At 43.1% G+C, this 25059-nt stretch overlaps 1 protein-coding gene across 4 annotated transcripts in view; it reads right to left on the bottom strand.

Annotated features, from left to right (window-relative positions):
- Window positions 1–24749, bottom strand: part of EP300 (E1A binding protein p300) — a 106973-nt gene extending 82224 nt beyond the window's left edge. For all 4 annotated transcript variants that reach the window (XM_073644154.1, XM_073644156.1, XM_073644155.1 and 1 more), the window contains exons 1-3: window positions 23813–24749; window positions 2914–3539; window positions 1419–1589 (exon numbers count right to left, since the gene is read on the bottom strand). In XM_073644154.1, coding sequence (XP_073500255.1) covers window positions 1419–1589; window positions 2914–3539; window positions 23813–23900 — 885 coding nt within the window. In that variant the 5' untranslated portion in view covers window positions 23901–24749. The remainder of the gene's footprint in view (window positions 1–1418; window positions 1590–2913; window positions 3540–23812) is intronic.
- Window positions 24750–25059: the final 310 nt, after the last annotated feature.

Genomic DNA, 25059 nt, shown 5'->3' with positions numbered 1-25059 from the left:
ATGGAGGTACACAGAGGGGCGGGGGAATCACCCACAGGGAGGAGACAGCCCAGTGTACAGTCCGCCCCCTGTGCACGGAAACGTGGTTATAAGAAAACTTCAAATGGTGATTAAAAACACCATAAGGGATTTCTTCACCAAAGGTATCAATGTAATCTGTATTATTCATGTCTTTACTTTGCAAAATCGAGCTGACAGGTTCTTTATAAGGGCTTTATGGGACAGTCATTTGAAGTGAACCTGAGAGTCGATACATGCTGCCCAATCCACAGCAGCATGCATCAGGCACTGGCTGTATGATCTTAGCCATATACCATATTTTTCGGACCATAAGATGCACTTTTTCCCCCAAACATGGGTGGAAAATGGGGGATGCGTCTTATGGTTCGAACATAGCTTACCGGGCAGTTGCGGTGGAGCGGGATCACTGGAAGCAGGGTCCCTCCATTCCCTCCCTCAGGAACCTGGCGGCAGCAGCAGTGACATGCTGCGGTGTCAGCAGTGTTGCAGAGTGGTGTGCACTGCTTCTCTGGCAGCCATCTTCCTGAAGCAGTGATCTATAGGGAAATGGCCGCCCGAGCACGTGCAGACTGGGAACTCGGCGGCCATTTCCCTGAGGCCCTCGGCTTCAGGAAGATGGTCGCCGGGTTCCTAGTCTGCACATGCGCTGGCCCTGTACATCACAGCTTCAGGAAGATGCCCGCGGCCGCTGGAAAAGCAGCGCACGCAGCTCTGTCTGACCGCCGACAGCCAGACACCGGCTCAGCAGCATCTCACTGCTTCTGCTGCCCGAGGGAGTGAACGGAGGGACTCTGCTTCCTACGATCCCGTTCGACCACCACCGCAATCCCCCGCCTCCTCTCCTACTCAAGGGCCCGCAGCATTCCTCCACTTCTGCCGGATTCCTGTGGGACACCGTGTCACATACATATTCAGACTATAAGATGGACCCCCATCATATACATTTTTTTTTTTTCCTATTTTCCACCCCAAAATTTAAGGTACGTTTTATAGTTCAAAAAATACGGTATGTTTGAATATGAAACCCTGCAGCGTTTCAGAAAAAAAACATAACTTAAGAGCCATCAGGGACAGACGCACAGCAGACTAGTCAGACAGGTGAGTCCCCAGGTGTCTGCTTATGTGGGTTGTAAACACAAAACCACCGCCCAAAAAAAAAAAAATGAGAAAATTACAGCGGGTGTAGAAGAGTGGTTGGTTTTCATTCACGATTTGTATTTTTTCCCCCATTTCCTAGTACATTTTTCAAGTAAAATTAATGAGTGTTATTCAAAAACTATAACTCATCCTGCAGAAAAAACAAGCCCGCATACAAGAATGACAGGTCAATCTGTGGCTCAAGGAAGAAGAAAAAAATACAAAAGTTGTTTGCAGCAGGAAGGGGTTAAAACACTTACCATATTTGGCATGCCAGGCCCAGACTTTTTGTCCATTGAAAATTGGGTCAGACTGTTCTGGAGAGCCGCTTTGTTCTGCATTTGGGGAGCAAGCCCAGCAGATCCCAACTGGGGACCAGTATTCTGACCATATGATGTCCCATAGGGGTTAGGGTTGTTCATTATCCCAAGCTACAAAATAAAATTGACAAAAGTAGAATTTACAAAAAAAAAAAAGTAAATAAAAAAAGAACAGGTAAGCAGTAAAGAGAGGTTGGCGATAGGAGTTGTTTTAGGCAAAAAGACAACCTGCAGGAAACAGCTCCATCATATGATGGACACAAAAGACACCAGGATGGAGCCTACTGTACTTATTGGGGTCAGTTTGCAGTTAGGTTGATGACCTATTTAAGAAAAAAACCCTGCAGGCTACACTTTGTTCTGGTAAAAGTGATGGAGATTGGCAACAAAGGCTTTGATGTAAGTGTGAAACCTAGCCTAAAGCGGAGCAATATTTATGGCATGTATATAATATTAGGTAAATGCTTGCACAAGTATGTGACTTTATTTGGGTAGGACCTTAGGCCAAGTCAAATTAACCCTATCCTGATTTTAAAATCAATACTAAAAATTAAAAAAAAAAAAAAAAGAAATCTTATTTTGCCTACTTTTAGCAGTACATTTTCACTATGACACTCCCTTCAGATTTAGTGGGACCCAAACTTGCATCATCTTTAGAAAATTGAACTGCTATTCAAAGACACTTCACCATCAGCAACATATGCAGTGCTCCCAAAAAAAAAAAAAAAAAGATAACGGTTCTATATCCATATGTATAGAGGGGACTCACTGATTGATTTCAATCATTTCCAATTCATTACAAATTGCCAAAAATTAAGAAATTGGGGATCCGGGGTTATTGTCAAAGCTAGGGAAATCTATACTTTAAAAAAAAAAAAAAAAAGTAGTAATGAATAAAGTGCAGGATTTCAGTATAAGCGAATATTGGCAGATGACAGTATATTTTTTAGATTTAACAAAATAAAACAAAAATCATGACAATTTGTCTAAATACAACTTGATTTGAAAAAAAAAGTTCTAATGACAAATTTCCTTTAATTACTGATTTTTTCGGTGCATTTGGTTCTCAGCAGAAATCTTCTTTAAAGGGGTGCCCCGTCTTCGGCTTAAAGTCTGCACTCTGCGATACTGCCAGTGAGAGCGATACGCATATATGTTACCTGTCACATGCCGACTAGATGTGATCCGATTCTCTCAATTCACTAGTAGTGACAGAAGACAGGGACGTCCAGGCGGAATTGGCCGGAAGATTGCATACTTGCGGTCACATGCCAACCCCTCACACACACAGCCCACCCTACCAGCAACATAGAGGTCTGCAGTTGTATAGAGAGGATGCAGACTCGCTAGATGACCGAACAGTTATATTTATAGAACAAATGATAGTTGTGGAAAACTTACAAAACAATGGCATCATCTTAATACAATGACCTACCTTGTTCATAGTGGTTGGCTGTGGGCTTCTCATTCCTGACTGTCCGGACATTGGTGGACCCCCTTGCTGAAGAGTCTCTGCTAACAGGTTGGTAGAACTGCCCATGCCTTGGTTTGGGTAAGGCATCCCAGGTCGACCCCTTCCTGTACCAAGTGACCCATTCATCATTTGCCCCTGCATTATGTTTTGTCCATTTCCAGCTTGCATTATACCTGTGTTCATGCCCATTCTAGGCTGGTTTATTGGGTTATTTAGGGAAGCTATCATACCAGCTGCTGAGGAAGGGTTTAGGCCTTGACTAGGATGTCCTGAATGGCTTCCATTACCACCCATACCCAAGCTTGAGGGCGTCAGTCCGCTCTGAGTCATCGGGCCCTTCACCATGTTGTTTAAAAGTCCAATGCCAGGGCCGGCTTGCGACGTTTGCTGACCAAGGCCCATATTCATGCTTGTACTACCACCTCGCAAAAGTTCTGACAGCTGCTTATGTTTGGCAGCTGCATCAGGTACCATGTTCATGCTGGTGTGCAGCTGACCAAGCTCTCCACCATTGCTTGCACCAAATTCATGGGAGTTAATTAACTCATCGGGCAGATCTTGTTCCAGGTCAAATAAGGACCCCAAATCTAAAGGAGGGAAAAACACAAGTTATTTTCAATATTTCACAAAATTTAAAAGATAAGTAAAAACACAGCATCATCCTGGATATTATTCAGACAAGAGCACTCTAGTGATAGAAATGTATAACCAGCAGAGCAGGGTCAAATTTCAAGATACCCAGCAGCTTCACTGCCATAGGAAAGGCTGCCAGCGGGTTACTAGTAGAGGGGGAATCCAATGGAACGATATCCAGGGTATAGGTAATAAATCTGTACCAGGAGGTACAGTCTAGAAGTAGTGCGATGTCACTCCAGTTAGTCTCAATGAGGCTGACAAAACTTTACTCACAATATCTCCATATGCAAGATGAATTTTTAATGTATGTCATGTATCAAATAGATATACTGTTCCTATAATTAAATATATCAGAAAAATACAGCAGATATTGCCATAATAATAGGGCCAATGAATATTAATATGACAAAAAGGACTGCGAGGCTATAGGTCAACATTTCTGGCTTGGTAGTGATCAAAAAAAATTCAGAATATATCCCATAAAATGATCACATTTCCAAGAAATCATTGAGATCATGGAAAACGTTTGTTAGTGCCAGTCACTTTCCACTTCAGCAGATTCTGACAGATTTCACAAATTAACCATCTTTCAACCACCAAGCAAATCCTGCGTGTGCACACTGCCCCTCCGCTCCCCGCATACGCGCACTGACTCTGGGCGTACAGCCCCAGCTTCATATCAGATGTGCGCATGCTCCGGAGCCACAGAGAGTCAGTCGCTACATGACGTGTGAGCGCGCACGCTATGAGCGCCACTATGTCCCCTCTACTCTGCGCTCCGCAGCAGGCGCACATCTGATATGAAGCTGGGGCTGTAGCGCACCTGTCAGCAGGATTGTGCTCAGTAAACTACATACACTGTCGGTTGGGTGCCATTACACTGATTAAAATGATACCTGGGTGGATGAAATCCGTCCTGTGGTTCTTGTTTAATCTTTACTTACAGCTTGGCAATAATGATATGCTCGTGCTCTGGGGCGGTCTGTGGGGGGACGCTCTATCTGGTGCTCTGCTTACATATTCATCTGTATGTTCTTATGACAGCTCACTGTGCCTTCAGTGACCTGCCTCCTATTTTACATAATGCATCTACTAGTGAGGGGCTAGGTAAAATAGGAGGCAGGTCAGTAAAGGAAGTGACCCGGCATAAGAGCATATAGCTGAATATGTAAGCAGAGCACCAGACAGAGCGCTCCCCACAGGCCGCCCCAAAGCACGAGCATATCATTATCTCCAAACTGAAAAAAGATTACACAAGAACCACAGGATGGATTTTATCAACCAAGGTATCATTTTAATCAGTGTAATGTCACCCACCTGACAGTGTATGTAGTTTACCGAGCACAATCCTGCTGACAGGGGCGCTTTAACATGGCTGTGGAGTCGGTAAGACAAACAGAGACCGACTCTTCAACTGCCCTGACTCCCGACAAACTCAGACTCCACAGAACGGCCTCACTACTGAGCATGTACATAAAGTGCAGCACAGATTAATCTCAACTAAAAGCAGAGATGCTTAGATCAAGAACAGACATTTATATGACATTTCATAAATTTTCCCAAATTCTTATGAAAAGATTTACAGCACATTCTGCACTGTACTAATGAATCAATTTAGTATATATTTTAGGAGTCAGACCATTTTATACCGACTCCAACTCAACCGCGCTGTAAACACACCCAGAGTGCGGATGGCCAGTGCGCACACGCGGGATTTCCGCGACGTCTGGCCAGTCACGGCAATCAATCGCAATGCTGTGGGTGTGCATAATTTGAACAGGACACTCACTGACTGATCCGTGACCAAAACTATAAAAAGTTCCACCCCCAAGACTGAAACAAAGGTATGTGAGGCAATCTCCTAATGAGAAGTGTTTTTTTTTAAATCTAATACTGGGAGCTTTTCATTAAGAAATCCATGTTAGTAATGCATATTGCATCATTAACCGCATACTGGGGCAAGTTTAAAGGCTAAAAAGCAATGTGACAGGCTCCCTTTAAACAGTTTTAAGACACATTGCTGCCTTGTCATGTCTGAAAGGTGTGCCACTCCATTAAATTACTGACAAGCTGAATAATGCACTGCACAACATAGGTACTGCAGAGTGTTCTCTACAAGAACAAAGGATCACAAGTCCCTTTGTGGGACTAAAATATTTATCCCACACGGTGAATAATATGAAAAATACAAATAAATTTAACATAAGAACTATGCAAGAATTGACATTTTGCTCATTCTGCCTCACAAACAATAAAAAAGAATTAACCACAAAACTGTACCAATAAAAACTACAGCTTACACAAGATATCAAATCCTCAGTGCTATACACTCCACTTTTTTTTGTTATTTTTTTGTGCAAAAGTAACAAAAACATTATAAAATGGGCTTGAACTGCTTTTTTTTGTTCATCCCTATTACAAAAAAAGGGAAAAAAGTGATCAAGTAGCCACACATACCTAAAAAGTGGTTCCAGTGAAAACTATGTCTTGTCATGCAAAAAATAAGTCCTCAAACCACCCATTTGAAGGAAAAATGCTTAAAACTTAGGCTGTGTGCCCACTATGCGTTTTTCCAAACGTTTTTGCCGTGGAATTTCCGCAGCGAAATCACTTAAAAAAAAAAAACCGCTTTGTAATACGTGCCCAATGGTTCCCAATGATAATCCGCATGCGCTATGCAAATGCTGCGGAAACTTCCGCTGCGGATTATCGTTGCGGAAAAATACGCAGCATGTCCATTAAATTTGCGGACACGCAGTGTAATTGCCGCCATTGACTTGCATTGAAACGCATATTATCCGTGTCAGCACATTTGCACATGAAGGTATTATGCGATTCAATGTGCGGATGGTACCCGGGTTTGAAAAAGAGGACTCTCCTCCAGACTCTGGTACCATAGAACCTGTATAAAAAAAGAATTTAAAATAAAAAATAAAGATCATACTTGCCTTCCGATGGCCCCCGCTGTTTTCTCCGCTACGTCCGGTCTCTTGTACGGCTCGCGATGGTCTAAAAGGACCTGCGGTGACGTCATTTAGTCATGTGACCTGTCACATGACGTCATGAAAGGTCCTTTCACACAAACCGTGAGCTGTACAAGAGACCAGACGTAGCGGAGAAAACACCCTGGGGCCATTGGAAGGTAAGTATAATCTTTATTTTTACCATTTTTATTCTTTTTTTTAACTATTAACTTGGTCACACTATATAAATCCATGCAAGTTGCATGGATTTATATAGTGTGAACAAGTTGTCAAGCACTTTTTCAAGTGATGCTAAAATCGCTTGGAAAAGCGCTTGATAACCCGCATGCAGAAATGCATGCAAAAACGCTTGACAAACGCTTCTACCTGGCGGGAAAAACGCATGTAAAATCCGCATGCGTTTTTCCAACCAGGGAGATGCAGAAAAAATCTGCAGTATTTCTGCATCGTGGGCACATAGCCTTAACAGCACAAAATCAGCACAAATTTTTTTCCCTTGTTTTTATAGTATAAACTTGTAACTGCCACAATCCAGCTGCCCCACTGAATAAAAGGTAACACTATATTTGTGCAACAAATCAAAAGCTTGACATTTTATATGTAAAAAACATCAGAAGTTTTTTTTTTATATTCCCATAGAGTTAATAAAAAGTTTGATATTAAATTGTATGTACAATGATACAAAATCTGATCTTTTACATTTTATTAATTTAGTTTTAAAAGTAGCGAAAGAGGCAGTTCTAATTTAAGATTTTTTTTGATTATTTTCTAGTCTCTTTGGGGGATTTGAACCTGCGATTGTCTTATTGATATTGCAATATATAGAACAAGCCAAGTATCTCAATACTTTACTAAATCATGGTCCCATACAAGTCCCGACAAGGCAGGCAAGGGGGCATTCACCCTGTGCCACAATCACAGCATTCAAAGGGGTTATGCCATGAACAAAAGTTAATTTTATTCAATAGATCTTGGAATAATAAATTTCACAATTGAATCTTCCTGTGCTGAGATAATGTAATAAATGTGACCCTGCTGTGTAATGGCTGTGTATGTCCGTACAGGAACAAGGTCTGATCATACCACAGCTCCTGGACGGAATGGGAAGGGGGGGTGGTGTTTGGGAGTATACAGACATTACAGCAGGGGAGAGCAGCCGATTTTTGTGAGTAAAACATTTCCCTGCCTGTTTTCAAACAATATCTTACCTCAAAAGAAAGAATCAGCTGCGATCCCCTGCTGTAATGTCGGTATACTCTTGCTTCCTCCCCTGCCTAGGTGCCGTAGTATGATCAGACCATGTTTCTGCACAGTCAGACACAGCCATTACACAGAGGCACATTTATAAGTTCTCGGGACAGGAACATTTTTTTTTTTTAAAACAAATTGTGAAAATTATTTTTATTCCAAGATCCGTTGATTAAAATATACAGTGGGGGAAAATAAGTATTTGATACACTGCCGAAGTTTTCCCACCTACAAAGAATGGAGAGATCTGTAATTTTTATCATAGGTACACTACACCTGTGAGGCAGAATCTAAAAAAAAAAATCCAGAAAAAAAAAAAAAATCACACTGCATGATTTTTAAATAATTAAATTGCATTTTATTGCATAAAATAAGTATTTGATCACCTACCAACCAGCAAGAATTCTGGCTCTCACAGACCTGTTCATTTTTCTTTAAAAAGCCCTCCTACTCTGCACTCATTACCTGTATTAATTGTACTTGTTTGAACTCGTTACTTGTATAAAAGACACCTGTCCACACAATCACACTCCAACCTCTCCACCATGGCCAAGACCAAAGAGCTGTCTAAGGACACCAGGGACAAGATTGTAGACCTGCACAAGGCTGAGATGGGCTATATGACAATAGGCAAACAGCTTGGTGAGAAGGCAACAACTGTTGGCACAATTATTAGAAAATGGAAAAACACAATTTGACTGTCAATCTTCCTCGGTCTGGAGCTCCAGGCAAGAGCTCGCCTCGTGGGGCAAGGATGATCCTGAGAAAGGTCAGGAATCAACCCAGAACTACACAGGAGGACCTGGTCAATGACCTGAAGAGAGCTGGGACCACAGTCTCAAATATTACTGTAACACACTACGCCATCATGGATTAAAATCCTGCAGGGCACGCAAGGTTCCCCCTGCTCACACCAGCACATATCCAGGCCCGTTTGACGTTTGCCAATAACTATCTGGATGCTCCAGAGATGGCATGGGAGAAGGTCATGTGGTCAGATGAGACTATAATAGATCTTTTTAATATCAATTCTACTCGCCGTGTTTGAAGGAAGAAGAAGGATGAGTACAACCCCAAGAAAACACTCTTAACCGTGAAGCATCATACTTTGGGGTGCTTTTGTGCAAAGGGGAAAAGACAATTGCACTGTATTGAAGGGAGGATGGATGGGGTCATGTATCGTAAGATTTTGGCCAACAACCACCTTCCCTCAGTAAGAGCATTGAAAGAGGGGTGTGACTTAAGCCCCCGTCTCACATAGCGAGATCGCTGCTGAGTCACGGTTTTGGTGACGCAACGGCGACCTCACCAGCGATGTCGTTATGTGTGACACTTTGCAGCGATCAGGCCCCTGCTGTGAGGTCGCTGATCGCTGCAAAGTGTCCTGGACTATTTTTTGGTCCTTGCCCTCCCGCTGGTCAGTACACATTGCTGTGCGTGACCAGCGATCAGGCTGGTAACCATGATAAACAGCGGGTTACTAGTGGCACACACGCACTTAGTAACCCACTGTTTATCATGGTTACCACTGTGCTACGGTGAGCGGTAACCTCCCGCTCACCGTAGCAGAGTGGTAACCATGATAAACAGCGGGTTACTAAGTGCGCGTGTGCCCCTAGTAACCCGCTGTTTATCATGTTACCAGCCTGCTCCTGCTTCAGCAGCAGGCTGGTAACCAGGAGCAGGACATCGTGGAAAGATTCTTTCCACGATGTCGCTGCTCCCCTGATCGCTGGTGAGAATGCCTGTTTGACAGCTCACCAGCGATATCGGCCAGGTCACATCATTGTAGGGATCGCTGGTGCGTCATTATGCGAGACTGTACCTTTAGTCTGCCAGCATGACAATGACCCGAAACACACAGCCAAGGCAACTAAGGAGTGGCTCCATAAGAAGCATTTTAAAGGTCTTTGCGTGGCCTAGCCAGTCCCCAGACCTGAACCCAATAGAAAAATCTTTGGAAGAAGCTGAAACTCAATGTTGCCCAATGACAGCCCCGAAACCTGAAAGATCTGGAGAAGATCTGTATGGAGGAGTGGGGCAAAATCCCAGCTGCAGTGTGTGCAAACTTGGTCAAGAACTACAGGAAACGTCTGACCTCTAATCGCAAACAAAGGCTTCTGTACCAAATACTAAGTTCTGCTTTTCTATTGTATCAAATAATTTGCATTTTATTGCATGAAATATTTAAAAAAAATCATAGAAAATGATTTTCTGGATTTTTTAAATTAATATTCTGCCTCCCACTGCTTAAGTGTACCTACGAGAAAAATTACAGGCATCTCCATTCTTTGTAGGTGGGAAAACTTGAAAAATCGACAGTGTATCAAATATTTATTTTCCCCCACTGTACTTTTGTTTATGGCACAACACCTTTAAAGGGAATCTGTCACCAGGTTTTTGACACCTAATAGAGCAGCATAATGTAGAAGCCAATAGCCTGATTCCAGCAATGTGTCACTTACTGGGCTGTTTGTTGAAGTTTTGATAAAATCACAGTAGTATTAGCAGATCATCATCACTAGAAAGCTAGTAAACCTGCTGTCATGTAGTCCTCCACAATAATGAGCTCTGTATAACCACACACACACACACCACTTCGTGGCAGTTTTCTGCCTATGCACAGTGGCAGCTTTTCTGTACAATCAGTGGTGTGGGCGGGTTTATACAGCGCTCAGCATTCAGAGAACTGAGATCTGCAGCAGATAAAACCGTGGTCTGAACATTTTTGCCTATATAATTAAAAATAAATAAATAAAAAAATACATATGTAAAATATGGTAGCAAGAAACAGACAGTGATTTCAAACAGGTATGTGTTTTACTGTGACACGCTGTGGCATTTCAGAGAAAACATGCACATAAAACCTGGCCAGGGATAGCGGGTCTAAAAGAGCTGATCAAGTGATTTCACTAGTGATGATCGAGTATGTTTCATTAACCCTTTCTGCGTGCTCGGGATGTCTTGTTAGACAGCTATGACACATGCAGAGATCGACTGACGGACAGTCAATCTCTGCATGCGTCACAGCTGTCTAACACTTGCAGCTGCGGCGACAATAAAAGAAATCCGAGCATGCTGAAATACTCGACAAGCACCCGAGCGTGCTCGCCGGAAAGGGTTAATAAAACACTATCACTAGATTTCACCCCTTGAATGACAGGTTCACACACACACACACACACGTGTCACTGCTTCCGCATCATTTACTGAAACTTCCAGTCAGAGAATATCCGGAGAATGAGTTTAGGAAGACCGTTCACTGTTCTGTGTATGGACTTACTTTAAATGTAATATTTGCCTTATTTTCAATCTTCCTTCTTTCTTATTTTGGGTTGCCAAATCAAAGGCTGTGCCAGTTTTCCAAAGTTGCTACAATATCAATTGATTGGCTCATTAATGAAAATTTATGTTGAGCTACCACTGCATACCGTGAAAACATTATCAAAATAGTCCCAGAGCAGAGTTTGGCTGTGTCCAGCACTTGCACAGATTTTATATAGAGCAGCACTGAATTATACACCTTACTGCTGCATTCAAAAGGGGCTTGGTATCATGTGTGGTGGGTAAAATGTACACCTTAAGACCCTTCATTCTGCCAATTTTTACTTTTAGGCTATGTTCACACGTTTGGTTTTACAGTGTTTTTTGCTGCAGATTTTTATGCAAATTTTCAGCTGCGTTTCACAGTACCAGAGCAAAGTCTATGAGAAACCAGAGTTCTCTGTTCACACACCATGTTTTTTTTGTTGTTGCGTATTTTGCGCCTTGGTTGGGTTTTTGGAAAATAGAGCATGCCATTTTTTTTCACAGAACTTTATGTACATGCATAAATAGAGACAAAAGGACATTGAAAAAAACGCATCAAAAAACGGAGCAAAACCTGCGTTTCTGACGCAGCTGATTTCCTGTCTGAGATTAGGTTTTGCTGCAGATTTGTGACGCTGAAAAACCCAACATGTGTGAACACAGCCTTATATTTGCATTTTTTCCTCAGCTTTCAAGAAGCATAATTTTTATTTATTATTATAGACACAGCCATGTGAGGACTTGTTCTTTTGCAAAAAGAGCTGTAGTTTTGAATGACACCATTCATTTTACTATATGAAGCACTAAAAAAAACGGTACGATTCCAAATAGGATGAAATGGTGAAGAAAAATTCCAATTTCACCATTGTTTTTATAATGGTCATTGGTAAAAACGACCTCTCAAATGATTCTTCAAGGCAGTGTGAGTATAGCGATCACCGACTTGCAAAGTTTATTAAGAGGAGAGAAAAAAAAAAGAGTTTGTACAAAACTTATTGTTGGTCTCATCTTTTTCTGAAATCCGTAACATTATTCCATACATTTAGCTGTGCGTGGGCTTGTTCTTTGTAAAGAGCAGACACGTCCTTTTTTTTTTTTGTTAGGGAGGTGTGGGACCAAAAAATATCCCTCAATTCTGGTGTTTGGATTTTTTTTTCTCTTTATGGCATCTGCCATATGGATTGACTAATTGTATGTTTTGATAATCTGGACTTTTATGGATGTGGCAGTACCAAATATGCCTATATTTTTAATGGGGGACAAGAGGCTAGGTTATTTTTTAAAACTTTAATTTTCTACCTTTTTTAATCCCCTTACAAGACTTGAAGCTGTGATAGTATAAGTGATTAAACTATTATATACCATAGTATAGTACTATATAGTTAAAGTTGCAGTCTCCCATGATGCTCAGACTTGCTGATCTTCACAGAAGTACCGAGATACCAGCCATTGGGGCACACAGCATGTCCCTGGCTGCCATTTAAGTCTGTGCATTTATAGTCATTTTTTTTTAATTACTGTTAAGTGCAGGCTGTCTATCCAGTTAATTCTGTCTCAGTAGCTAAAATAAACTGCAGGCAGATTCATCAGGTAGTCATCTGGAATAGCTTTCCAACAGTTGTGAAGCTGAGCTTTGTTGGCCTCTGACTTCATTCTACATCCACCTCATCTCAAATCATGTCAATTAGAATGAGATCGGGTGATTGTGAAAGCCACACAAATGACCACCCTACTAGGTGCAAAGCAAACGGGATGGCATGTCATTACAGAATGCTGTGGTAGCCATGCTGGGTTAGTGTGCCTTGAATTTGGAATAAATCAATTAATGTGTCACTGGCAAAGCACCCCATATCACACCTCCCACCCAATGCTTCACTTTGGGTCGCACACATGTAAAAACCATCTCACATTCGGACTCAGACCATAGCACAGATTTCCACTAATCTAATGTCCAGTCCTTGGCCCAAAGAAGAAGTCTCTTCCTCAGTAGCGGCTTTTATGTGACAATTTTTCGCAGTCTCTTTGGGACAGTTGATGTTGATGATGTCTGTGCATCATTAATGAGGGCTGTTATCTGAAGTACTGTCAAATTGGGAGTTTGAGGCTAGTAACCAAGATGAACTTATCCTCTGCAGCAGGTTGGCTTTCCTGTCCTGGAGCAGTCCTCATGAGAGCCAGTTTCATCATAGCGATTGACGGTTTTCATGACTGCACTTGAAGATACCTTCAAGGTTCTAGCAGTTTTCTGGATTGACTAATCTTCATGTCCTAAAATAATGATGGGCTGGCGTCTCTAGGTAGTTATGCAAGTGGCTCTTGCCACATACTCGCTTAGAACAGCTGTGGAATAGGGCTCAGCACTTTATGGAAAGGCGTACCAACAACGCCTCTGCAAAACACAACTGATGGTCGAAAACACATTCTGAAGGCAAATGATCTCATGAATAAGCTCTTGAGAAGGCATACCCATCGGTTCATTGCAAGCCATTCCACCTGATGAAGCTGCTTGAGACAATGTCGAGGAGGTATAAAGCGGTCATCAGAAAAAAAAGGGTACTTTGAGCAGCCTAAAGTTTCAATTTGATCAAACAATGTACTGGAATAATGAGAAAAAATCCAAGTGCAGGGAAATCACAATTCAGTCATTGCTTCAGTAATGACCTGAAAACATGATTTTTCAGGTGTGTAAAAAAAAAAAAAAAAAAAAGTGGAATTTTGTAATAAAAAATAGCCACAAACCAAATTATTTTGTAACACCCGTAACGTTAACATTTATCCGTTGATGGACCTACGCAAGGGCTCTGTTAGAGAGGCAAGCTGACATATTAATACAGTTTTGGTCGCTGCTTACTGCATGTTTTGGTTAGGTTGCAGCAACTGAAAAAAAAATGCATTTCAATTTCCATAGTCTTTTTCAATAAGTGTCCTTAAAGGGAATTTGTCAGCAGGTTTTGCCATTTAATCTGAGAGCAGGAACGGTGTAGGAACACATACATTCTTGTAATCAGGGTATCACTTATTAGACAGTGCTGTAGATTCAATACAATCAGTAATCAGATCATTAGGCCACTAAAGTGTGACCTAGCAGGCCAGTCAGGCTAATCTGTGTATAAGGCCGCCCCCACCACTGATTGGCATCTTGCTGAAAATGCACAGTGCTGGGGGCAGGGTTATACACAGGGCAGTTTTCTGACCTCTGCTACATCTACTGAAGAGAAAACAGGGATCCCATCAAAACAGCATAAAGCACCCCAGCAAGTGACATCGCTGGAATCAGGCTCTCTGCCCCTATATCATGCGGCTCTCAGATTATATAGCAAAAAAACTGTTGATCAATTCCCAAAAGGGGCATTATTTGAATATGTGTATTTACTTAAATCATTTTTTTGGCCTCTGCAGCCGGTATGTTGCACTGTACAATGCTGGGCACACAATGAGATAACTATGAATCTGTCAGTGGAATTTGTAACATATTTCTCTGCTGAGTTTTCCAGTATTGATTTATAACACTATCAACTTTTATGTGGTCACAAATCCACTTAAAAGACATTGATAAAGGAGTTGTATATGACTACTTTTATATTAAAACCAGGCCCAGGGTGGTGTAAAAATAAAAAAAACCTTATCCGAAGTCACATGACTGCTGCAGCCAATCAGTGACCAATTGTCTGTTTCAGACTTGACACTCTGAGCCAGCTCTCTTTTCCAGCTACAACGGTCACGAGACATTCCCTGCTGGAGAAGGAGCAAAGACGACTGGTGTTGCACAAAAGCAGCAGTGCAAAAGGTCCCATAGGTGATTTTTATACCACCATGACCAAATTTTAATATAAATATTAGTAGTGGATAATCCCTTTTAATAATTTTGCAGCTACAGAAACACATAGGGGCCAATTTGTCAAAGCTTTAAATGGCACAATTCTGGCTTAAAAGTTTTAACAAGTTAAAAATGTTAGGTGCATTATAGAGTTGCACCTAATTTTTGCGTCTTTTGGCGGGTTTCTTCAGCTCTGATAAAATGGGGGAAGTTGGGGCAGCACGCCTCAGCTCATCGAATACATGACTAGCTGTGGCGTTCCCTACGCCAGAAATCTCACTGTAGCCCCCTGACTGCAGTGAGATCTCTGGCGTAGTGCACCGGGGCGCATGTCACTCATCAGACGCTCCAGATTCATGAAATGGCGTGCACGTCTGCATTAATCAGGAGCATCTGACTGAAAAAAAAAAAAAAAAAAAAAAAAAAACCAATACTACACGAGATTAAGAAAAAAAAATCCTCCCCACCACAAACATCCATATCCTTTCAAACAAATTTTCTGTGCTTATTTAGACTGCACACTCCAGCTGGCAGGACCTTAGGACTCAGGTCATGTGATCCTGACGACATCACAGGTCCTTCTGTACTTCTATGTTGCTGCCTGCTTATGATCGGCCAGCGTCATATAGGAAGCAGAAGTACACGCCCTCAGTGAAAACCCATGTACTAATATCCACTTGGACTTAAAATTTAACGTGTTAGATACCAAATATTTGATTGCTAACATCTCTGCAAGGGAAAAGGTCTTCAAATATGAGTTGAGCCCGATTTTATCTAAAATGGTTGGAACTTGAAGGACATTCATCTCTCTTCAACCTATGTAAGGGTGGGTCTACACTACCCAACCAACAGTATACAAATGACAGCTGTGCAGCACACATTTGGCTATAGGTAGCTTAATAGCAGACTGCACTTAAAGGGAATCTGTCAGCAGGTTTAGCTACCCCATCTGAGAGCATCAGAATGTAGGAAAAAGACCCTGATTCCAGAGATATGTCACTTCCACTGTTATTATTAATCAAATCAATTTTTTTTCTAATTCAACATTTTGTTGTTTTCAAAAGAGAATCGCACAAAGTAAATCAAACCTCAGGCGGTGGAAAGCACTATAAAACCGATTACTTAACATAATTGGAAACTAAGAGACAATGAAGTATCAATAATAAAATAACAATCTCCTTGACAGTACATAAGCAAATCTAAGGAATAGAGAAAAAGCGGAAGAAGCGTGTTTCATGCGGAACAGATATCCCTAGTCTCCTTTCCTCCAGGTATACACTTCGCACGTTACCCTAAGTACCAGTGGTGAGTGCCACTATCTACAATCATCTCTTTTCCAGAGAAAAAAAAAAGAAGGGGGTAAAATAGAGGGGGAAAAAGCATGGGAGTTTAGCAATCGAAGACCAAGGGGAGTCTTCTGTTTAGTAAACAACCTGCGATAGGCTGTGTGCCCACAACGCGTTTTTTAAGCATTTCCGCAGCGGCAAAAACGCAGCAGAAACGCTTAAAAAACGCATGGTAGAAGGCCTGCCATGTTCCCCAATGATAATCCGCATGTGCTGCGCACATGCTGCGGAAATTTCCGCTGCGGATTATCATTCCGGAAAAAAACGCAGCACTACCAATTATTTTGCGGAACTGCTGTTTTCACCGCCATTGACTTGCATTAGAACGCATGCATTCCGCTTCACTAGATAAGGACATGCGGAACGCACGCGTTCAATGTGCAGATGGTACCCAGGTCTAGAGGAGAGGAGACTCTCCTCCGGATCCGGGTATCATAGAAACTGTAAAAAAAAAAAAAAAAGAATAAAATAAAAAATAAAGATTATATTTACCTTCTGATGGCCCCCGGTCTCCTTGTCTGTGCTTGCCGGCAGCTAGCTATGGACTGAAGGACCTGCGCTGACGTCATAGTCATGTGACGGGTCACGCGACGCTGACGTCGGCAGGTCCTTCAGTGTACCACTGCCGGCAGCCGGGACGGAGGGAAACAAGACTGCGGGGGCCATCGGAAGGCAAGTATAGATTTATTTTTTTACCATTCTTTCGGTCACACTATATAAATCCATGTCGGCTGCATGGATTTATGTAGTGTGACCAAGTTGTCAAGCACTTTTCCAAGTGATGCTAAAAATCGCTTGGAAAGCGCTTGTTAAACCGCATGCGGAAATGCAAGTGAAGACCGCTTCACATCCGCATGTCCCTGGCAGGAAAACGCATGTACAATCCGCATAACTTTTGCAGAAACGCTTAAGAAAAAATCCTGAGCATTTCTGCATCGTGGGCACATAGCCTTACGCTGTAAAATCAGTTTTCTCTACTGCTGAAGATCTTTGCTGTTCTCTGTGAATGCTGAGCTCTGTATGACTCCACCAAAACCACTGACTGGCAGCTTTCTGCCTAGGCACAGTGCTAACAAAAATCTGCCAATCCATGGTGGGGGACGGGGTTATACAGAACTCATGAATATGCTTGACTATCTGACAACAGGTTTACTAACACTCTCGTGATAACTTTTGAAAATATTTAGAACAATGTCAGGTTCAGTTATGAAATCAGCAATTTCTCAATGATTTTGACCTCCTGAATTCAAATCAGACAATGAAAACTTTTAGTTCTCGTTTCTATGATATCAGTTTTCCTTTAACTGCTACATATAATTAATGCACAAAAGTTTCAGTGCTTTGAAACATTTTTGTAAATATAAAGATGCAGAATATTGTTACGCCAATTTCCTAATATTTAGAGGAAACTTCGCAACAATTTAAATAACCAAAACCTGTCTAAACACTATTATGGATTAACAGTTCCAGAAATTGGACTATAAAATTTGGTCCTCATTGAGTGACAACTCTTTTTTGCTTGTCTCTTGTACTCCTGCATTAGGTCACCTCTTACAATTGTCCAACAGTAATCTGCAAGCTACGGCCTTTCACCCACCCCTTCTGGCCAGTATTTCAGCCCCACCTCCATGTGAGCCTCTTCATCCCATGCTAGGTCATGTAAGGTATCCCTTAACATTTCAGCGCAGACGCGCCACCCACAAGCGCTGCTCGGCCCCTGTGGCGTCAAGAGCCGGGTGTGTTGCCAGGGTAATGAAGCATGCCCCCCCCCCCCATCATCATGCCCAGCGCGACACGGGGGAGGAGCAACATGACGAGTAGCGTGCAGATTCACTGACAGTTCGGACTTAATCATTTAAATAGCACCCGCCTCTTATCATTGACCACTCCTCCGGCCTAAACCAGCAGGTGAAACACGTGTCGAGGCCACTGCACTGTCCCTCATGTGCTCCTACAACCTCTGATATGTCACAAGGTAATTTGTCTTATATTGATTTGGGTAATAGTTTTTGATCTATCACAGGATTTGATCTCTCACACTATGATGACATACATGTGTTAAATGTATTTACCTTTTATACATTTGTGACTTATTAGATCAGATACCTCATAGTCCACTTTTGTTTCTCCACTTTATATCCCGTGTGGACACTATTGTGGTTTCCATTCATCTATTACATGCACGGCCACTGTTTTTTACATATTATCGCATCTTCAAGAGACATGTTATTAACTACACCTTTACAAGGGTGCTGACGTCTGGTTCTAGGATCAGGTTTCCACCATGAGGGATTTTTGTTGTCAACTCTCCATCTTGTCCCATACCAATTTTAGTTGTTCCTCTCACCTTATTGCATGCTATTATCGTGTGTATATTAATATGGTTTAATAAAAATATATGTTTTTCTAAACTGACCCCCTTAGTGTTCACGGTTCTCTATTATTCCTAACAGGCAATACAATTATTATATTTTGCAATATTATATTACAACTTACTCTGCTCAGGTTACATTTTAATAGTGACCCACTTTTATTGGTTCTGTAGTAATCTGCAAGCATTGATGTATTCCATTTTCCTTGATAACTTTTCTCTATTGGTAAAATCTCTTACCGTGCTCATCACTCACTGCTCCGCAATTTGGTGGAAAAAGTCTAGATGCGAATGTAAAGCTACGATGCGTTTTTTTCCTGCAGGCAAAACATGCTCTCTTGGCAGTAAAGCTGCTGCGTTTTTCATGCCGATACAGGATACTGCCTGTTCCTGAGTTTTCTGCACCAAAACCTGATACCTGGGTTTTTGCTGCTTGTTTGCACTTACTCATTGCTTTCTATGAAGTAGTGACATAATGCAATTTTCAAAAACACATCAGTAATCCAATTCAGTTAGGAGAAAAAAAGTGTGCATGAGATTTCTGAAATATCATAGCTTTTGCTGGTAGAGTAAAATGAAGATTTTAACTGGCATAAAAAAAATGCAGCAAAAATGCAATGTGTGAACATAGCCTAAGATATGCATCTTTAAAGGGAATCAGTCAGCAGGTTTTAGCTACTTATCCAAGAGCAGCATAATGTAGGCAAAAGAGAAGCTGAATCCAACGATGTGTCACTTAGATCCATTTTGCCACAATCAGAGCTTTTACATTTAGCAATACAGCAGAGCCCAGTAAGCTGCCCCCGCCCTCACCAGGCTCTTTACGTACAAAGTCCATAGACAGTGAGGTGCTTATTTGCCACTAGTCAATCTTAGTGATAAATCCTCAGTTAGTAAAGCACTTTGACAAGTAACATCCCTGAAATCTGTATCTCAGCCACTATCTCATGGTGTCTGCAGATTACATAGCAAAAACCTGCTGACAGATTCCCGCCAAGATCCTTATGTTTTGAGGAGATTTCCCACCAACCCTTTATACTTATCTGCTCTTGAGTTTCCCAAAAACTTAGTTACCACTATTGTGAATGCTACTCATGCAGCCTTTTTTCTTACCCCGCAACAAACGAAGAAGCTCCTCATCTTGAAGAAGCTTACAAATCTGAGGTCCAATAAAGACTCCTTCCTTTATCTTTGCTTCACTCAACCTTGGAAATGTATAAATGAGATACTTGAATGCTTTTGCATTTTTTATCCATTGTCTTTACACAGTTCTTCATTAGGCCCAACTTGATAAGCAATAGTGGTAACAAAATCTTATGTGGGTCCACAAGTGCTGGATGCAGGACATTTTACTCCCTGGTTGAAGTGAATGTCGAGAGGCCAGTCTCTTATTGTAGTGATATTCTCTTGCAGGACTAGCCCACTCACACAGAAAGCAGAAGTAATCTCCTACTGATCAAACAGTGATTGTATGAAAACTACACTGAGCAGCCCAGTAAGTGACATCACTGAAATCAGGGTTAGATGGCAAAAACCTGGTGACAGATTCCTTTTAATATGCGCACAGAAGATCAATACTAGATTGCTCAGTGCATATAGTTCTCGGCAGCACAGATCCTTTTTACACAGAACGATGTGCGGCTGAGAACAGAGATCTTTTAAAGGGAACCTGTCACCGTGAAAAAGCAGCCCAATCTGCAGACACCATGTTATAGTCATACCTTTGAATGCACTCGTATACAAAGAAAGCTGTCAGTCATCCCCAAACCTACCATCTTCCTACTACTAATTGCCAACAATGAGTTTTGACGTTGTGCAAGAAACAGCATTTTACAGTTTCACCTAAGTGAATAAGGTGAATTTTTTTAACGCAGCGTAAACTGAGCTATGGTGTTTTTGAAAATTGGAACATGGCAATTTCTTTTATGCTAAATATGCACTTTGTTAGCAGATTTTCCCTATAGACTTGAGGAAATGAAATGAGGAAAAATGAGTTTTATCAAAGCTTAGTAACAAAAGAAAACAGTTTTATATAAAATACGATATACCAAAAGTAGACAAAAACAGCAATAGAAAAAAGTAGATAAAAACGCATGTAAAAAAAAGAAAAAAAAGACACTAATCATCGATGTCTAATGAAAGAAAACCCTCAAGTAACCTAATAGGTGCAGAAATGCTTAAGAAAATCTATAACCTCAAAAACTCACAAAGACTCATCGTGGGAACGTAGCCTTATACACTGCACAAAAGTTGTGTAGTAGATGAGAAAAGTGATTTTGGTACCACCATCGCTTATGTGGGTCCACAAGTGCTGGATGCAGAACATTTTACTCCCTGGCTGAAGTGAACGTAGAGAGGCCAGTCTCTTATTGTAGTGATATTCTCTTGCAGGACTAGCCCACTCACACAGAAAGCAGAAGCAATCTCCTACTGATAAAACAGTGATTGTAAGCTGCCCAGTCACATATCAAATTTTAATAAAGTGCAATGAAAAAAATCACTAATTTGCTGGAAAAGGTATGGAAAAAAATGGTATGCATAATTCATAACAGTCTGAACTATAAAATTACACACAAAAAGCGGGAGCTGCGGCTGACTGCTCACGGATTACTTATTCGTCTGAAGGTGGAGACAGTGACGCCAGCGCACATTGGGCGCAGAGCTCACGTGACGCAACAAACTCAAGTTGAATTGTGTGGATTTGGGAAAAATGTTGCTGCTACTGTACTGTGGCGTATCAGGGGTATGCTCACATAGGGTAAAGAACTTTAATAATGTGTTGCTCACAATACAGCCAATGAAATAGGACTGAAAAAAGTTACAATTGTTAAAAGTACTGCCTTATTTGCTAGTCTAAGGTAATAGAATTTTCTTTAGATTAATCTTGATAGAAGTTGTTCACTACTTGGACAACTTCTTGTCATACCCCACGCTTGGTAAAACAAAAACAAAAAGCCTATACTCACCTTCCATGTCAGCACCATTCCCGGGGCTACCGTGAGGCTGTTGTGATACGTGACCCCGGCGCCCAATCAGCCATACGAATTGAACGTGAAGAGGAAGTCGGATCAACTGCAGCCTGGACTTCCTCTTCATGTTCAACTCGTATGAAGACGGGGACAGTGACGCCAGCGCTGATTGGGCACTGGCATCGCAACAGCACGAGAGCCCCGGGACCACGAGTGCTGACACCTCTGGAACAACGCCAGCACGGGAGGGGAGTATAGGCTTTTTTACTTGAACGGAACCAAACATTTAGATCAAGAAAGGGCTGTCCTAGTAGTGGAAAACGATTTTAATGGTGATACAACAAACTCACTCCTAATGAAACATTTTCCAACAAAAAGAAGCCTTTACAATGGGCTCACTAAACAGGTGACACTAGTCTTTACTTACAAGTGCATGCTACTATAGTATAGAAAGATTAGTGAACATTAAAATATATTTAATCCTTGGTTTTTAGTGTAAGAAATGTAAATGCACAAAGCAGCAGATATCCTGTACGCACAGTCAGATGCCATTAGACCTGGTAGCAGGTAACATGGACCACCGCCTTGTATACATGATTCTGTGCATCACAGACCTAATGCTCACTATGTAACAAAAAGACAGTACTTGAAGAGCTAGGTTCACTTGTCAGCAGGCGTGCGTGCTGCCCATCAATGCTGGAATCAATGTCTGGGCTTGTATGATCTACAACACCTTGCTGGAGTGACAATAAAGTGACTTTCCCACCACACAACAGCGCACGCCCCCAGGCCATTGGCACAGCCATAGTTAACAGAGGGTTCCTGTGGCAGACCCCTGCTTCACTGAGCTATTGTAACAATTCATGGATGAGACACTGCTGGACCATTCAGGGTACTGCACACGGTCAGTAAACGCTGCAGATTGGACGCAGAACACTTGCGCCACGCGCAATCTGCAGCGGCCAGATGTTAGAGCATAGTGGATGGGATTTCAAGAAATCCTCTGCCCACTATGCGTCTCCGTGCTCCTGCGGCTCATCCGTGGAGACGGACGTGCAGTGCGTCTTCACAGACCGCAGCATGTGAATTTCTCTTGCGGAGACTGTAGTCTCTGCAAGAGAAATTCTATCAGTGCAATGTATAGGATGCGGAGAATCCACATGTGTTCAACGAACACATGCGGATTCACCTTCGTGCAGCGCTTTGGAAGAACAAGTAAGCTGCGTTCAAAGCGCTGCCAAAAAGGATGGTGTGCACATACCTGTATCCTGTGAAAGTCCAACCATGATAGAGGTGCTGACAGGAACAAACAGTCGGCTTCTTTATTCACCAAAGAGGTGAAAAGTGATGTGCGATTATGGTCTGACTGTCCCTAGTTCTGTACCTGCCACCATCAATAACATGGCAATTACTCTAAAGCCTCATTATTCTTCAAGCACTCTGGCCCAAGAGAAATCCTTCAGGACATCACCATGGACGCTAATGCCAGAGCCAAACCTCTATTATAACTTACGGTGTCAATAAAATAGATCTGCAGCAAATCACCTGGGGGAAAGAATCACCCCGGTCCCCTACAGAAAGGACTGTAGCTGTGGAGTCGGTAAGCCAACCCTCCGACTCCACAGTGCTGCCTCATTACTGAGCGTGTACATAAAGTACAGCACAGATTCATCGCAACTAAAAGCAGAGATATCGAGATCAGGAATAGAACAGACATTTATAGGACATTTCATAACTTTCCCAAATTATTCTGAAAACATTTACAGCACATCCTGCATTGTACTAATGAACTAACTTATATATTTTAGGAGTCTGAGTCAGTCCATTTTATACCAACTGCACCAAAATGAACACCGAATCCGAAGCCCTGAAACTATTAACCTGAAATACACTGACATCACAATACAATTTACCCCAGATACATGGACGGTGACCCATACATACACAAACATGACTGCAGGCACCCTATAAAATGTTACCCCCAGCACTTTATAAATGTGTCACCCCGGGAACCTTACAGGCTACACGGACGGCACCCCTGGGTCGCCCCACAGGCTACGCGGACGGCACCCCTGGGTCACGTTAACACTGCAGGTGAAGCCCTGCCATGATCTAACAGCAGTCACCATTGCCCTCGGGGGAGGAGCGAGCACAAGCAGTGGAGATGACAGGCCGCTTACCTGGACCGTCGCTGGAAGACAGGGCAGGGGAGGAGATCTTGGGCTTCTTGGCTGACGGTGGCCCTGGATCCACCAGGTTCTCGGCCATGGCTGCGGTGTCCGCTCTCGCCCCGGCTCCGCTGCTCGCCTGCTCTCCCCAGTGACAATGAATGTGGACAGGACTCGCTATCGCCACTACTGCTGCGGACGGCACCGCGGCCTACAGGCTGCAGACACCGCGCAGGACGGCCGGCGCAGCCCCGCACGGAGCTCCTGATGCTGAGAGCAGCCGCTCCTGGGGCCTGTGCACAGACGTCATCCTACACAAAGACGCTCCCAGGCTCCGGGGCCGATCACAGGCTGCACAAAGGGGACGGGGCTGGGGGCGGACGGGCTTACGGCCACAGGCAGGCGCACACCCGGGTGTCGGGCCCGTGGGAGGGCGGCATAGCTGCTCCACTGCTCACCGCGGGGACGGCCGCTTACATGGCCGGACTCCGACTCGGGAACTAGTGCAATCAGGCGTGCGCCCCGCGGTCAGGCCCCGCTCGCTCTGCTCCGGTCAGCGCGCTCCTCGGCCCCTCCCCGCTCTCCGCCGCCCCTCAGGCTCCAGCCGAGGCGGATACCTGGGGCGCAGCTGCTATCTGGTGGAACTAGGCGGACCAAACGGCTGGATGCCGCCGCGGCTCTCTAGGGATCTAAGGGATAGCGGAACCCCGGCTCGCCATGGACTGGGGGCAGGGCGGAGCTCGTAAGCACACACGGCGGCTCCGGAGCGGATGACTAGGCCAGGCCCGGTATCACTCCGTCTTCCCGGGGCTCCTGGAGTCTTCTGCTCTCATCCAATTCTCCGTCCCTCACACACAAACAAAATGGCGGCTGTTGTTTCTTCACTCCGCTCGGGGAAGCTTCGGCAGCAGCGGCCGGAAACGACGCAACACGATAGTAAGGAAGAGACACGCCTCTGCTAGGTGGAGCCACGCCTGGTGGGAGGGGCTTCATACAGCGACAGCTCATTGGTTGCCTTACACAATGAAGCCCCAGAACTCAAAGCGCTCGGAGGGGCACGTGACCATGACGGGAAGTTTTCATTGGTCAGCTCACTGCGGAGCCTCGCTTCTGTCAGAGCCAGCTCCGTGTTTCTTAAAGGAGAGGTGGAAGCGACGGCCCTTTCCACCCCCCTCTCTCCCCCTTCTCTCTTTCCTCCTTCCGCCATATGATTCGGCTGAAAATAATGATTTGGTGAATTAATGTGGAAATGTGAAAGC

This window comes from Phyllobates terribilis, unplaced genomic scaffold (genome assembly GCF_046119375.1).
Source record: "Phyllobates terribilis strain yellow unplaced genomic scaffold, ASM4611937v1 Scaffold_8__6_contigs__length_399053987, whole genome shotgun sequence".
In the NCBI taxonomy this organism is placed as follows: Eukaryota; Metazoa; Chordata; class Amphibia; order Anura; family Dendrobatidae; genus Phyllobates; species Phyllobates terribilis.
This window is presented reverse-complemented; position numbering and strand designations above follow the sequence as displayed.